Genomic DNA, 17154 nt, shown 5'->3' with positions numbered 1-17154 from the left:
AAAATAGAAAACATTTCTTTATCAAAAAATTTCACTCAAGCAATAAGCAACTACACTCACAGGCATATTTAAAAGACAAGACATGACAAAAGATTTAGGGAGAGATAATATACCAACGTCATACATATCACAGCGAGGCCATGTTGAAGCTCAAAACGTTTCCCCCCTGAATAAGAATTGCTCTTTCTCTCCCTCTCTTTCCCTGTCTCTGTCTCTGTCTCTCTTTCTCCCTCTCTCTCTCTCTCTCTCTCTCCCTCCCTCTCTCTCTCCCTCTCTCTCTCTCTCTCTCTCTCTCCCTCTCTCTCTCTCTCTCTCTCTCTCTCTCTCTCTCTCTCTCTCTCTCTCTCTTTCTCGGTGGCTCTCGGGATGAAATCAAAGCGAGAGTTCGCGACAGCTCAGGTGGCTGGACTCCATTCAGCGCGTTCCCAGGAAAAACATGAGTATGACATTGACAAGCAGGAGGACTACAATCACGGCAAAAACGACTACAGTTTGCACATCCAGGGTCATGGTGCAATGCAGAACACTGTAGTGTTCCAGATGGGGGGCCGGCAGATTGGGAGATGTCAGTCTCTGTTCTGTCAGACTGTCCATACAGCCACCATGCTAGAAAGGAGAGGAGGAAGTCGGATGGTTAGGGAAGGGCTGGGTTTGGCGCCCGAGTTTGGTCGGGGGGGTAGGGGAGGGGGATGGGGACAGGGGCGCTTGTTTCCCCCTCTCAGGATTGGGCTGATCTTCCTTCCCTAGCTGAGAAATCTTAGCTTGCGCTGAAGACGGAAGAGTCCAGCATTCTCTCTCGGGCGCCAAGGAAAAAGCAAAATCCTGGTTTTCAAAGGGAAAGGCGGGAGGAACCTATCAGAGGTTCTCCAGCGCCTGCTGAGTCTGTCTGGGCGTGCGTCAGTCCGCCTGTCTGGCTAGCGGTCAGTCTCAGTCTCTCCTATTCTCTCTAGTTCCTTTGCTTTCCTAAGGTCGCTTCCTTCCTCGCTCGCTCTCTTCGCGGGGCTCCGGGCTGCCAGCCACTCTTTCAAGCCCGTGCTCGCAGGCCCTCTTCCTCTCCTCTCCCCACCCCCACTTCAGCCCGTAGGCTGCCTTTTTATTCACCAAGAGACTGCGGGCGCCTGCGTGAGGCGCAGCCAGAGCCACTGACAGGACCACCCGCCAATAGAAGATGCTGCTGCAGCGCGTACGCTACTCGGAGGCGGGACTTGAGCTGGCATGCTAGCTGTGGCAGCCAATTGGAGGTCCCAAGACTCCCTGAGCTGGCTTGCTCCATTCCAACAAACAGGAGTCACTGGCAGCCTGTTTTAGCGTGGGGGTGGGGAGCTTGTTGGGGGTGGGTTGAGGGGGAGGTAGAGAGGTAAAGAGGAGACTGGGAAGAAGGGAGGGAGCAGGCCAAAGGGGATGAAGGGAAGCGAACTTGGGCAGGGAGGAAGAAGATGACCACAGAAAGAAGGGAAGGTGGGAAGAAGGAAGAAGAAATAGGGACTATGATGAAGAAAGAGAAGGGCTGGAAAATGGCAAGGTAAAGTATGAAGAGGAGGGAAAAGGAACGAGAAATTGGGATAGGTAGGTAGAGGGGAGGCAAATACCTTGGCAACCACTTTGGAACCTGGGCCTAGGAGAAAGCAAAGGTGCATTTGGCCACTGCCAAAAGTATATACAGGCAACTTATAATTAGCTATAAGAATCTGACAGTCCAGTGCTATAGACAGAACCGTGGACATACAATAAATTATTAAAAATTCAATTCTATTTGGTTTTCTCTTGTATAGAGATGCCCTGGCCCCGACAGAGGTCCTTTCCTAATTATAGTTTCTTCACACTATGACAGTTCACTTGCATTCTTCAAGCATGCTAAGTATCCAAAAGGGAAGCCAGCTCAGGGTTAAATATTTGCCAGGTATAATTTTTAAATAATGCACAATCTACTTGCAATAACTTCCCCATTCAGTGATCTAGTGTTCATCCTAGGAGGGAAACGTCCTGAACTGGAGACTGGAGGTTTCATATTTACTTCAAGCCCTACCTCAAGCTTGCTGTATAACTTTCAGACAACTCCTTTCCAGTATCTGGGCCTCCAACTCCCTTCTGTCACATGAAGACTCATATCTTATCTGAGAATTCAATGAAACCTCAGAACCCTCACCTCAAAAAAAATACACAATTTCTGCAGTTTCCTGGGCCTTCAGAGTTATGGATTACCTCATACAGAAGATCTCTCAGAGATTTCCTTGCTCTTACATACTATATCCATGAGTGGACAAATAGATAATGGTGAAGATGGGTAAGAAACTGTTCAGCCAGAGATAGGACAAATTAAGTACTACAAGAGGAATGAGAATTGCTTTGTATTCTCCAGAAATCTTTGAGGCTAAAACACTAATCCATCTTAACTGGATTATTGGAAATTCTGAATGGATGGAGGTCATAAACAAAATGGCCCCTGGTCCTATGAGATAGAATAGACTCTAAATAAGTCCCCACTTAACAAGTTTCATAGCACCACTTGTGAATGATTCTTGCCAAAAAAAAAACAAAAAACAAAAACCCCTGAATCAGATCAAGTGTTGAGATTCAACTATCAAAGTATGGAATAGAGGACAGAAAAAAAAAAAAAAAAAACAAACTTTTAAACTGTAATGCAGGGATTCAAATTATAAAAACACATACTATAACATCTCCAAGACCAGTGTTCCAGTTCTTTACACATAAACAGCAAGAAAACGAAAAGATTGACTGGTATGGAACTTGTATACAGACACACATACATCTGTGAAATTAATAAAAATCTAGACATAACACAAACCAAATATTTGGTGATATGAAGGAATTACTATTAATTATATAGAAATGACAATGATAATATGGATAACTTTGACAAAATAGGGGGAATAGGAGTAAACTGTTGTGACTTACCATTTGAATTCTTAGAAATGACATGAACGCCAGAGCGACCAAAGAAAAAAACAGATAATTTGGACTTCATTAAAATTAAAAACTTTTATGTTTCAAAGGGCACTGTCATGAGCGTGAAAGTTGAACTCAAAGAATAGGAGGAAATATTTACAAATAATATATCTAATAAGAATTATCCATCTAAAATATATGGAGAGCTCCTAAAATACATAAAAAGAAATATAACCCAATTTAAAAATTGTCAAAGGATCTAGGTAGACATTATACAAAGACATGGTGAATTAAGCATGTAAATGATATTCAACCTGGTTGGCCATCAGGGAAACTCAAATCAAATACTGGAAACACAAATACAGGATATTCACTACAGCATTGTTTGTAATGAGATATCTACACTAGATATCCACTAGAATGTAGATTTTACAGTATAGATTTTAGAATCTATATCCCTATACTGCAGTTTAAAATAGTTTTTTCCTCTGTCCTCTGTGTATTCTATATATCTACAGTATGATCTAGAAGCTCCATCAAATGAATGGATATAATCAAAAAGCCAGATAATAACGAGTGTCACAGAGGTTGTGAGAAATTGAAACCCTCAAAATACAGCTAGTAGAAATGTAAAATGTTGGAACTACTTTGGAAAACATTCTAATGATTCCTCCAAAATTAAACAGAGTTACCATTTGACCCAAATAATTCTACTCCTAGGTATGTACTTATGAGAAGTGAAAATGTGCACATGCAAAAACTGACACATGAATGTACATAGTAATATCATTCATAGTATCCAAAATATGGAAACAATTCAAATGCCCATAACTACTGCATGTGGTGGCACACACCTGTAATCCCAGCAACTCAGGAGGTTGAGCCAGGAGGATTGCAAGTTTGAAGCCAGCCTGGGCAACTTAGCAAGATCCTGTCTCAAACTAATAGTACATAAAAAGGCTAGGGATGTAGCTCAGTGGTAAAGTAAACCCTGGGTATGAGCCTCTGTATCACAGAAAAAAATTCTGTCAACTGATGAATGGTGGATAACCCAATGTGGTCTATCCAATACAATGGAATATTATTCAGCCATAAAAATGAAATATTGGTCAATGCTATAACCTTGTTAACTTTAAAAATATTCTAACTGTAAGAGGCAGTTACACAAAGTGTTTTTATGATTCATTGCATATGAAATGTTCATATATTTACAGTAAATATTGTTTCATGAAGCTTTTGGTCAGTTAAATTTATTAAGTTGTCATGTAAAATGTACTGGTTATAGTAAGTAATGTTCAAAACAGCTTGAAAGCCCCTCTTGTGTGTCATGTTATGAAAGGTACTAGCTATTCATAATGTGATCAATTAGAATCTTTCTCCAGGCCTTTGAAAGTTTAATCTTACCCTGTCTCTATTTCCCTAATATCTTTTGACCCCTCAACCCTTGCTACCTGGCTTTACACTGTCATCCTATAGAAACCTGGAAACTTCCATGAATATAAAAACAAACAACTTATTGCTAAATCTCACAGCCGTGTGTCCATCTTTATCTTTTCTGGATTCTCTCACATTGGATTCCATTGATGCCTCCCTCTTTCCTGAACTGTTCATTTGCTTTGGGGACACCATCTAAATGATCTGTCTGGTTTATTGTCTATGCTTCTTGTCTGGGCTCTTCTTCATTTAGCAATTAATGTCACGATTTCTCATGATTCTTCTAATTCCAGGCCTCTCTTCTTCTCATTCTGCACTTGCCTTGATTAGGCTCATCTACTCCCGAGGCTTAAACAACCATTGACTTTACACATGGATGCACCTCCTTTCAATAAAATTACTGCATATCATCGAATAACATAATCAGCACAGGCCATTGCTTCCAGAGAGACTGTCTCTCCTCAGGAATCCCAGGTACCCTCCTTGGACTCCAGAGATTAATCTCCAACTGTTTCCTAAATCTCTTCTCTTGAATATCTCACAAGTACCTCAAACTTCCTAAGTCCAAAGTTGAAGTCATTTTCTCTCTCCCACCCTTAGATGTTTTCTTCTTAAGTTTTCTTGGGAATGGTAGCTACACAGTGGACTAGCAAGAGGATATCTTTAGCCCTGCCTCTCCATCACCACACAAAGCCAACCAGTCCTGCTGATTGTCTTTCTCTTTCACCTTCTCATTTGTCCCTTTCTCTCCATCTTTCACTCTCTCTCTCTCTCTCTCTCTGCTACCAGTTCCTTTAATTAGTTCCTCATCATCTCTCATCTATTACAATTCATTGTCTCGTATTTTGTGCTCCTCTCCCTCTGCAACTCAGCCTCTACACTCCTGTCCAAATTATTTCTCTCAAAAGCAGTTCTGCTCTTATCAAGCCTGTGGTGGATACTATGGTTTGTTTGCTAAGGTTCTGTGTCACCATCCTACTAGCTTAATTTCCTGTATTGCTGAAAAACTAAAACCCACAAAACTACAACAAACTGGCATTTCCCAGATTTCTTTGTAGTCACTTTTCTCGATATGATAAGAATTCTGACAGTCTCATAAACATGCCCAATATTTGGAAGGAGTTGGTGAGGCAGAAGACATATCTCTGCTACCTCTGTTAGCAAGCACAACAGTGGAGGTACTGAGGTTTTCTGTTGTTTGTTACCATAAATCCTAGTGTCTGATAGCTAGCTCTGCATTTTGAGAGCCAGAGAATGAAGGTTTATTTTTTCTTGAGAATATGGCAGATATGATGGTACTCTACCCAATGATTAGGGCAGTGACAGTGTCCTGATTCCCAGATCACGGATACAATGGAGTGCTCCCAGCGTCCCTGATCTCCTCCTTTCCTGTTTGTAGCAGAGATAGACACTGCTCTGCTGTTGTTCTGGGAGTCATTTCTGGAAGCCCAGTCTAAAACTTGCCCCTCTGTCTGTTCCACCGATTTTGTAAGCACCTGATTTTCTGTATCAAGATGCTTTCTGCTGAAAAGAATTAGTGTACATTATTTTCTGCAGCTGAAACCTATATTAAATTATTTTTCTGCTCAAATGTCTTCAGTGGCTCCCAACTGTCCCTAAAGCACATTCTATAACATGACATACACTGTTCTGCCCATGTGGTATCTTTGGCCACTCTAACCTCAGATCTTGCCAATATCCTCTCATTCTCTGTTCTTTAGCTACACAGAATGTAACAGTAGTTCTGATAACCCACTAGGTTATCTTGCCTCAGATCCTAGGTAACTAATGCTCTCTTTCTCTAGTCCTTTACCTTCAAAGCTCAGCTCAGGTGCCACCTCCTCTAGAAGGCTTTCTGTGATGTACACCCCACCCCCACCAAATATCCTGGATGATATTCCTCTCAGACACTATAAGTAGCCCTTGTGGAACACTTACTCAACTATATTCTTGTTTGTGTCTTTCACTGGAATGTAAAGGGAGGAGGACAGATATTAGGCCTTCCTTATTCATTTCTTTCTCTCCTATGTGCAGCATAGCAGCTGGCAATTATAAAATGCTTCATAACACCTGTTGAATGCATGAATGTCTTCTTTACCCACTGTTACCATGCAAAGAATCATATCTTCCAATCTAGAATTCAAGACCTTATGAGACTACACAGAAAACTTAAATCTTTATGTTCCAGGTTTTCAGAGAAAGGAAGTAATTTGTCCAAAATGATACCACTAATTGTTCAGAAAGTGGGAAGTGGAACCCATGCTTCATGAATCTCAAAAGTTCTTTTGAGAGATCTCACAGTTCCGTTCATGGCACTTAATCCTAGCTCTGTCTGTGTGGGGTCGGCTCCCATTCAAATCTGTTCACAATTTAAAAAGAAAATTAGGAGTTCCCCACATTTTGAATAGTGCTTTTATTGACAAGCATCAAGGAATTGGAGGATCTCTTAGTCTAGCACAATCCCAACTCCATCCTTCAATCCTCTTGAAACATATTGTTTTTCTAGTCTCAGCCCCATCATCCACAATGATAGGGAGGATTCTCCATGTCAAGACAGTCATTTAATCTTTGGAACAATTTCAGTTGGCAGAAAGTTATTCCATTTCTTTGATCTAGAAGTTATCATTACTTCTGCCACAGACACAAATGAAAAGCTAATCACCCCATGAGAGTGTTTGTAATGTCACACTATTTCTTAGAGTCCAAAGGCAGTTAAACAATAATTATAATAATAGCTGACACAAAGTATTCTAAGCCCTTTAAATATATTAATTCTTTCAAACTTCACAATAACCCAATGAAACATTTACTACTATGTATGTCCTTATTTTACACATGAGAAAACTTAAGGTAGAGTGAAGCTAAATGATTTGCCCAAGGTCACATGGCTAATAAGTAATGGAATCCATATGCAAAACCAGACAGTCTGGACTGTCTGGTCTAGAGTCTATTTTCTTAAACACTGTTCTATAGTAATGAAACTAGATGATACATATCTCATATTTCAAAAGCACCTGTTGACATCTTCTCAAATATTACTCAGCCATAAAAAAGAATGAGATTATGGCATTTGCCAGTAAATGAATGGAACTAGAGACTATCATACTAAGTGAAATAAGCCAAAACCCCCAAAACCAAAGGCTGGATATTTTCTCTGATATGAGGATGCTGCCTCACAATAGGTGGTGGGGTGCTTGGGGGAGAAGTGAAAATTCACAGGATTAGACAGGAAGAGGGGATGTGAGTGGAAAAGATAGTAGAATAGTAAATTTCTTGTGTTCATATATGAATACATGACCAGTGAAACTCTACATCACGTACAACCATAAGTATGGAAAGTTATACTCCATGCATATATGATATGTCAAAATATATTCTACTGTCATGTATAACTAAAAAGAACAAATTTAAAAAGACATCTCCTGGGTCAATGGAATAAATTGTTTCAATGTCCTGATCTGGACCTCAGTGTTATATCTCCCAGATCAAAGATCTCTAGGTTGGAAACATTTGCCTTCTGTAAGGGAAAAGATAATTTCTGACTCTCCTTTGCTTCTCATGCTTCAAACAGCTCTCAAAAACCAACTTCTGCCAAGAGTACTTTCAAGGAAAGTTCCAATTTTTGTCCTGATCTTTCCCACATTGCTGCTCACTGATGTGTCATTCGGCCCCCATCCCAGTCACCCTATTATTCACTGATGCTTACCACAGGCAGTCTTCAGATATTGAATAGTTTGTTCATCATCTTGGTTACTTATGTAACTAGATGCTCTTGTACATTATTGCATGTCAGTTCTATTTAAGACAGTCAGCTCCCTTGAGGACAAAAACATCAACTTAGCTCAATTATTTAGCACAGAGATCTCCACTCTTCCAAAGTTGGTTCAATTCAATAAGCACTCATTCTAATACATAAGGTGTACTGAGAGGCTCTCAGGGCGCTTATAGTCTAATCAATGATACACATAATTTTAGTGTCATACAGTAAATGTCCCATGCACAATCAGAGAATAAATAAAACTGTTAATGATTGTGGAATGAATCATAGTATTTCATGGTCAAAGGGAAAAAGACCAAGATCATCTTCACCCCAACATCCCTACATAGGAATCCTTTCTACAGTATACATGATAAGGAAAAGATAGGAGGATGAGAAAGAGAAAATACTTTCAGTACGCATGGTGCTAGCTCATCAAACATATTATTTTATTTAATTATTCCCAGAAGTCTAAAAAGAATTGTCATCACAATTTTAAGAAGAAATTATAGTTCAGAATGTTTACATCATTTGCATATAGCTATACAAGTAGGATGTAGCAATAGTAGGATTTAAACTGAGATACATTTTCAAATCCAACCCTTTTCTCCACTAAATTTCATAAGTTTTATCCAGCAGCTGCTGAAATAGAATAATAGAAAACTCACTCTGAAGCTTTCAAAGCTATTATTTGGTTTGAGCTGAAATTTACTACCCTATGGTTTCTGTCCATTTGTTAGAGTGGTACAATCGGACACATGAAAAAACAAAAACAAAAACAAAAGCCATGTCTTTGTAGGCAGTAGTTCTCCTAATCGTTTGAAGATATCCATAGTGGATCCAAAGCCCAATTTCTACTGAATACCCCCACTGTGTGGGTGTGTGCACATACACGTTTTCCATAAAGTAAATATGAACATTATTTTAAGCTCTTGTACTGTGGCATGGTTGTCAGTACTTTCCCTAGGCCAGTTGCTTTTCAGTCTACATCCCTCAGAACATATATTCAAGTATCCAGGTGGGAATAACAATGGGGAATAGGGTGATACTGTCACCTCCCTTATCAGGAACACTGATCTTTCTGTTGATGCACTAAGAAGAGATACCTGTGAGTTCACATTCACCCAAAGTGGATGAGGCCTCTACAATGCCTTGAAAAGCTCATGGCAGAGTGAAAAGAATAGTGGATAAAAAGTTAAAATGTTAAAATGTAAGCCCAGCCTTTGCTTCTTGGCAACTGTGTTTAATCTGACAAGTTTCTTAACTTCCCTAAAACTCAAAAAGCTATGTCCTGTCTACAATAGTAACTTAAAATGAAGCATCCATTGTTTTAAGCCTTCAACAGCCTTGCTGAAGGTGTGGTAGTATGGATTTGGTCTCAGGTAGTATCCTAAACAAAAAGTAATGGATAATTAGCTTAAGTTAAAGAATTTGGTTGCATATAATTGAGTGGTGGGGCTAGAGTTTTAGGGCAAAACTCTGACATAGGATTGTGAATTTAACTCTTGCCTGAAGACTTTTCTCCAAGCTATCTACAAGTTTTGCTCTTTCATCTCCTTAAAAATAGGTCTTTTTTCTAGTGTTATGTATAACTAAATAGAACAAATTAAAAAAAAATAAAAAGAGTTCTCTCCTAACCACCATTTTTAATATGATACCAACACATCACTCCTCACCCTTTTTATCTTGTTTTCCCCTCACAGTCTTATGACTGCTTTAAATATTAAATAACTCTTTGTTTATGAGTCTACTGTCTTTCTTTCTAAAAAAGAAACTCCATGAAGGCAGAGACTTTTTTATTTGTTGTTCCTTCTCCAGCATCTAAAATAGTGCTTAGTATTCAATAAAAATATATTAAATTACTGACTTAATAAAAACCTATGCATAGCCCTGCTGACTTAATGTAGTATGTAGAGGAAATCTAGCATGAAAAGTATTTTCTACTGTAACCTGTGGATACCAGCCTTTGCCCCTCCCCAACCTCCAAGGGCCTTGGTTCATAAGAACTCCTCCAAAAAGAAGTCAAAGGTCTGCACTACAGGCTGAGAATCACAGAACCTTTTCAGCTTTCATTTCTCTGTTGGCAAAGATACCATTCTAAACAACCACCCAGAGGCCGTCCATCAGGAAATACTGTCTATACCGCCCTCCTGTGGCCAAAATCTGAAGAAATATCTGAATAAATACCAGGAGCAGCAGTTTCCTCCTGTTCCTTTGCATAGATCTATTTCAGTCCTATTTCACATTTATTTTGGGCCTATTTCAGTTCTATTTCAAACAAGCCAGTGGGCCAGACCATCTGTCACTACTCAGGGTAGAGAGAGGACTGGTTGGAAAAGAACAGCAGGGGTCTGTCTAAAAGCCCCTTAAGAAGTATAATGGTTTCCTGTCAGGCTTAGGATTTTTCTGGGGCAGCCAAATCATGCATCAATTCAAGATTGGTATGGGCAGTCAATGCTTTTTCAGTATCAAGACCCATTATTTAGTTTTTCAGACTGATCTCCAGGATAGTTCCATTCTTGGACCTCAAGACTCATTCAATCTGCTACCCCATCTGAACTCCATGCCCAGGTTTTATTTACAGGCTTCATTTCAACTGTAAGCCACTCCACATTCAGAACACTAAGTGCTTATAATTCAAATTAAACATGGACTTTTGCTTCTAAGAGATACTTAACAAGAATTATATGCATAAGAAGGTAGATTGATAGGCATTTATACAGTATGATAAGAATGATATGAATAAGATTAAATTGCAATAGGAGGAAGAGAGTTAGTTGAGCTGAAGGATTTGTAAGAAGATGGATTAGGTCAGAGGGAGACTAAGGAATAGAATTCAAGGAATTGTATTTTCTGTAGATGTCCCAGATTTTCCAGCAGTGATACTCTAAGTGAAGATGTTAAGATAAGACCGAATATCAACAAAGTTTGGTAAATAAAAGAATGCAGGACACATAGATGGTTGGAAGCTTATGAAAATTCATGAAGGCCCAGCTAGGATTACTGAAGTTCTCTGCAGATTGATAAGAAGAGATCTCAAAGACACATTATGTGAAAACAGCAAATTGCAGAGTAGTATGTATGATATATGATCTTCAGGTAAACTAGAGGGAAAATAAACATATTTGTATCTGCTTCTAAATCTGCATTTAAAAACCTCTGGGAAGATACACAAAAAGCTATAGAACTGGTGAACTCTGATGAGTGGATAAAGAGCATCCTCTACATACATTTTTATAGTTGGATTTTGTTTTACCATAAGAACATATTATTCATTCAAATATTAAGCTTAAAAATATTAAATGAGCTGTGTGGACTTTATAAGTCTGTCTTTGGGTCTTTATCTGTCTCTCTCTCTCTCTCTCTTCTACTAACTTAGCTGTGCTGGGTAAACAAAACCCTAGATTTAGAATCAGTCTAAGTCTAGATTGATAGTTAAGAACACAGGCTTGGGGCTGGGGTTGTAGCTCAGTGGTGGAGTGCTTGACTAGCATGTGTGAGGCACTGGGTTCAATTCTTAGCACTGCATATCAATAAATAAACAACAACTAAAAAATACTAAAGAACACAGGCTCTTGAACCAGTTTACTGAGATTCAACCCTAGTTCTAGCCATTGCTAATTGTGTGACCCTGATTGATATTTAATGTCTGTAAGCCTCATATTTCTTATTGAAATGGAGAAGTTGGTAGAATGCCCTGATATTCTTTTGGTCCTTCATTCTGAGCAAACCCAAGATTCACAAACACCTAGTTTCCTCATCTGCAAAAGAGATAATAATGTGGTTGGTTGTGATGAGTTAATGAAGGCATACATGTAAAGCACTTAGAACAATTCCTGGGATATGATATTGGTAAGTAAATGCTAATAAATAATACTGTTTGAGGATTTGAATATCCTAATTTTAGGCAAATTATATACTATCCAAGCCTCAGTTTCCTTATCTGTAAATGATATAAATAGTGCCTGCCACAGAGATGAATTATATAATGATTTGAAAGTGCTCTACAGAATAAAAAATTCAGTTAGGATGTGAAGAAATTCCACAGTGGACAAAGTCAGGTACTAAATAACGATTCCACCTATTTGAGACTCTCTACTCCTACCTCCAGATTCAGAGTGAGGTCATACCTAGCAGACAAGCATAGGTCTTTAAAGGTCATGAGTCATTTGTGTACTAGGTGTCAGGAAATGAGTCCCAGTTCCCACATCCCATAATCAGAGTGGCCCAAAAGGGGCTACACATCGGTGGTTGTCGCTCTATTGCAAGATGTCAAGTGATTCTGCTAACTGTTCCTATTTCTAGGAGGTGCTGAGGCTTGGTGCAGCCCCCACTCCCTTCAGCTGCTTTTCAAAAGAGGAAAGGAAGTGGCACCAGTTCAGAAGGGTCACTTTCTCCCTTTCACACATACGCCTGGTTCACAAAAAAAAAGAAAGAGAAGAAAAAAAAAAAAAAAAAAAAGCCCACAATTAAGTTAAGCAGTAACACAAATCCTCCAGATCCTAGAAACTCACTCTTATAGTCTCACTTTATAATATGGTCTGTTCAAACCCATTTCTGGTTTGAATCTCACAAAAGTACAAGGAGTCTGGAAAGGGGTAGTTTGGGAAGGGAGACACATCATTTGCACATGGAAGAATGGATTAAGCATCAGAAGATCTGGTTCTGGGAAAAGTATTTTATAATCTGTACAGCTGCATACATTTGGGATTTTAAGAGACTGCCATAGCAGGGCTAGGACTAGAACCCGAGTTTTCCACCGTCCAGGTCAGAATTCTTGATTTTTTTACTCTACTGATAATGGAGGAGCAGAAAATAAGGATCCAAACAAAATTATCCCCCAAGAAAAACTAACTGTACCTTATATTTAAATAGAACTTCATAGCTTCCTAAATACTGTGGGTTTTTATTCCCTATCAACCTCATGGCAACCCTGTGAGGAAAATATGCAGGAAATAGGAATCTAAATTTTCAACCACCTACACACATACTTCTTCATCCCTCTGCCCTGCTGTAGTTTTTCTCTATAGCTCTTAGAACTAACATATACATATTTTATTTAATCATTGCCCTATCACATATCTTCCCTACTAGAATATATGTTCCATAAGGAAAAAAATTTTTGTCTGCTTTGCTTACTGTTCAGTGCCTAGAATAGTACCTGCTATATAGCAGGCACTCAATAAATATTACTGAATGTGTGAATAAAAGAATGTTTGCTGCTAGTGGGATGAAGCGAGAAAGGCCTCATATTGCAAAGGCACAAAATGGTATTCAGAGGATTTAAATACATTTGCCAGGAAGCCTAATCCCTTCAACTCAGTACCTGCCTGGTTCAGTTACATCTTACCCAGACCAAAGGAAATATTTGATACAAACATCTTTGTTCCCTCTTGGGCCAGCCCCAGGCTTGGTGGCTACAGGTAACCTAGGTTACACCCCCCCATCAGCTCACTCATCCATCCCATAAACACTTATAGAATTTCTTCTATGTATTCAGAAGCACTCTGCCAGGCCTCATTGTCTTTTCATACCAAATACATATGTCATACATTTGTAAAGGTTCAAAGGGTTTCCTTCATATTTCACCCTCTTTTGAATGCAGATTGGTGTGGTGGGAAGGAACAGAAAGTCATCTAAGTTTTCTTATCACATGGCCTATGGGTCCCTTTCTCTTCCGCGCCCTACATGGCAGTCTTTGGAGATTTCTGTCCAGCCGATAGACTAATGGGAAGATTAACTTAGATACACTGTGAAACAGAAGAGTACCTGGCACAAAATCAGTGCTGGTTTAGTAAATGTAAGCATTATTCTCAAGACTCAGTGCATTCATAATCTTATTACTGGTGCCCCTAACTTCTAGAATGAAGGAGGCCAAGCAAACATCCATACCTGGCAAGTGGGGATAGTAATGCCTAAGAAGCTATTATGGAGCTACACACTTTTCTTATCCTCTCTCTGGAGGTAGCTGTATGGAAAAGATACTTCACTTCCTACAGCCTTAGTTTCCCAAACTTTAAAGTAGGAACAGTGTTGTCAGGATTACATTAATTCAGTTATGTGAAGGTACTCTGAGTATGCAAAATGACAAACAAATGTGAGGGGTTATTATTATTATTATATTGAAATAGTAGTTTACTAATTGAGTCCCTCCTGTGTGAAAGACAGTATACTAAGTGCTTTACATAACCTATATTATTTCATCCACACAATTGTATCAATGATCAGGCATTGTCATTATTCTAGTTACGTATGTAAGGTGTGAGAGTTCATTTTATGTGTCAACTTGGTTGAACTATGGTGTCCAGATATTTGGTCAGACATTATTCTTGGGGGCTGGGGTTGCAGCTCAGTGGTATAGAACTTGCCTGGCATGTGTGAGTTACTGGGTTTGATTCTCAGCACCACATATAGATAAATTAATTAATTAATTAATTAATTAGAGGTCCATCAACAACTGAAAAAAATTAAAAATATTATTCTTGGTATGTCTGTGAATGCATTTTTCTGGATAACATTTATATTTAAATGATGTAATTTTTAAAATTCTTTCTTTGCAGTGCTAGGGATCAAACCCAGGGCCTCCCAGTCCAATATTTCCATTTAAATGGATATACTTTGAGTAAAGAAGATTATTCTTCCTAATGGATTGGTGGACCTTGTCTAATCAGTTTAAGATCTTAGTGACCCAAAGACTGACTTTTGCTGAGCAAGAAGGAGTTCTGCCAGGAAACTGCCTTTGGTCTCAGACTATAGCTCTTTCCTGGATCTCAAGCCTGCCAGCCTAGCCTGCAGAGTTTGGACTTGCACCACCAAAACTACATGAGCCAATTCCTTAAAATAAATTGCTCTTTCACTCTACGTACATATCTTGTTTTGGTTTCTCAGGAGAAGTTCAATCAATAAGTAAGGAAACTAAAACTTTAAGTTATTTGCCCAAAATTAAGCACTTGGCCAATGGCAAAGCTAGAAACTCCCCACTTCAATATTATTTTTCCATGTCCTACACCTCTTCCAATCAAATCCCATTGATTCTAATTTCAAAATAGATGTCTATATATCAATATAGGTGTATTTCTCCTCAAATGAGCTCCCCATCTCAACTTTCACCCTCTTTAATCGCTTCTCTACAGAGCCAGCAAATGTTGTCTTCTGAGATCACAAAGTAGGCCTCACCATTCTACTACTAAATTTGGAATGGAACCACCACTTGACCCAGTTATCCCACTCCTCAGTACATACCCAAAGGACTTAAAATCAGCATACTAGAGTGACACAGCCACATCAGTATTTATAGCAGCTCAATTCATAATAGCTAAACTATGAAACCAACCTAGGTGCCCTTCAACAGATGAATGGATAAAGAAATTGTGGTATATGTACACAATGGCATATTACTCAGCCATAAAGAATTATGTCATTTGCCATTAAATGGATGGAACTGGAGAATATCATGTTAAATGAAATAAGCCAGTCCCAAAAATCAAAGACTGAATGTTCTCTCTGATATGTGTGTGGTAACCCACAACAATGGAAGGTAGGGAGGGGAAAAATAGAAATTCATTGGATTAGACAAAGGGAAGGGAAGGTAGATGGGAATAGGAAAGACAATAGAATGAATCAGACATAACTTCCTTATCCTTATATATGAATATCTGACCAGTGTAACTCTATATCAAGTACAACCACAAGAATGGGATCCTAACTAGAATAAGTTATACTTTATGTATGTATAATATGTCAAAATACACTCTACCATCATGTATACCTAAAAAGACCAAATATAAATGGCCATACTACCAAAATCAATACATAGGTTCAAGGCAATCTCCATAAAAATACCAGTGACATTCTTCACAGAATTAGAAAAAAACAGCCCTGAAATTCTTTTGGAAGAATAAGAATAGCTAAAGCAAATTCTAAGTCAAAAAGGCAATACTGGAGGTATTACAATACTGACCTCAAGTTATACTCAGAGCTATAGTTAAAAAAAAAAAAAAAAACTGCAAATTACTGGCATAAAAACAGACACATAGACCAATGGTAAAGAATATAAGACACAGAGACAAACCCACACATATACAGTCATAGATTCCTGGACAAAGATGCTGAAAACATATAATGGAGAAAAGGTAACCTTTTAAACAAATGATGCTGGGAAAACTGGCTATGGGTATGCAGAAGAATTACACTAGACCCTTATCTCTCACCCTGCAGAAAAATCAAATCAAAATGGATCAAGACCTAGGAATTACATTACAAACTGTGCAATTCTTAGAAGAAAACATAGGGACAACACTCCAGCATAGAGGCACAGGCAATGACTTTTCTCAATAGGACTCCTTAAGCTCAGTAAATAATACCAAGAGTTAATATATGGGATGGCAACAAGCTGAAAAGCATCTACAAAGAAATTAATTAACAATGCGAAGAGAATGAAAGTCTTTGCCTCTGACTGAGGATTAATATCTATAATATACAAAGAACTTAATCCCCCAAAAAATTAATAAATAAGCAGATGAACTAAACATCTACTTCTGAAAAGAAGAAATATAAATGGCCAACAAATATATGAAGAAAATGTTCAACATCATTAGCAATCAGGGAAACACAAATCAAAACTACACTGAGATTTCAGCTCACATGAGTCAGAATGGCAGCCATCAAGAACATTGAACAATAAGCTGGGCATGGTGGCACATGCCTGTAATTCCAGTGGCTTGGGAGGCTGAGGCAGGAGGATTGCAAGTTCAAAGCCAGCCTCAGCAATGGTGAGGCACTAAGCAACTCAGTGAGACCCTGTCTCTAATTAAAATACAAGATAGGGCTGAGGATGTGGCTCAGTGGTCAAATGCCCCAGAGTTCAATTCGTAGTACCCCACCAAAAAAATGATTACAAACAATAATAAATGATTACAAACAATAATAAATGCTGGAGAGGATATAGAGAAAGCAGTTTTGGCGGGATTGTAAATTAGTACAACCACTATGAAAATCATTAATGAAGTTCCTCAAAAGACTAGGAATGGAACCATCATACGGACCCACTTATACCA

General features: G+C 38.7%; 2 protein-coding genes and 1 long non-coding RNA gene across 7 annotated transcripts in view; 1 reads left to right on the top strand and 2 right to left on the bottom strand.

The window, feature by feature from the left end:
* Nucleotides 1-17154, top strand: part of LOC306651493 — a 543249-nt gene that overhangs the window by 360248 nt on the left and 165847 nt on the right. The gene's annotated exons all lie outside the window — the stretch shown is intronic.
* Nucleotides 1-17154, bottom strand: part of ARHGEF9 (Cdc42 guanine nucleotide exchange factor 9) — a 267373-nt gene that overhangs the window by 136312 nt on the left and 113907 nt on the right. The window contains exon 1 of one of the 5 annotated variants that reach the window (XM_079124089.1): nucleotides 125-264. The exons of 2 other annotated variants lie outside the window; for them this stretch is intronic. Coding sequence is in view for 2 of the 3 variants with exons in the window: in XM_079124087.1 (XP_078980213.1) it covers nucleotides 114-122 (9 nt within the window). In the remaining variant the exon portion in view is untranslated. Of the gene's footprint in view, nucleotides 1-113; nucleotides 265-17154 lie in introns of those variants that run through there. 2 more of the 5 variants (XM_079124087.1, XM_079124088.1) reach the window with 2 other exon arrangements.
* LOC306651492 (uncharacterized protein) lies at nucleotides 408-1072 on the bottom strand. The gene has a single exon (XM_079124147.1). The coding sequence runs from the start codon at nucleotides 592-594 to the stop codon at nucleotides 415-417; it is 180 nt and encodes a 59-aa protein (XP_078980273.1). The 5' UTR covers nucleotides 595-1072; the 3' UTR covers nucleotides 408-414.

The sequence above is a fragment of the Sciurus vulgaris genome (genome assembly GCF_902686455.1).
Source record: "Sciurus vulgaris genome assembly, chromosome: X".
Taxonomy (NCBI): Eukaryota; Metazoa; Chordata; class Mammalia; order Rodentia; family Sciuridae; genus Sciurus; species Sciurus vulgaris.
The sequence above is the reverse complement of the archived record's forward strand: the minus strand, read 5'-3'. Positions and strand labels throughout refer to the sequence as shown.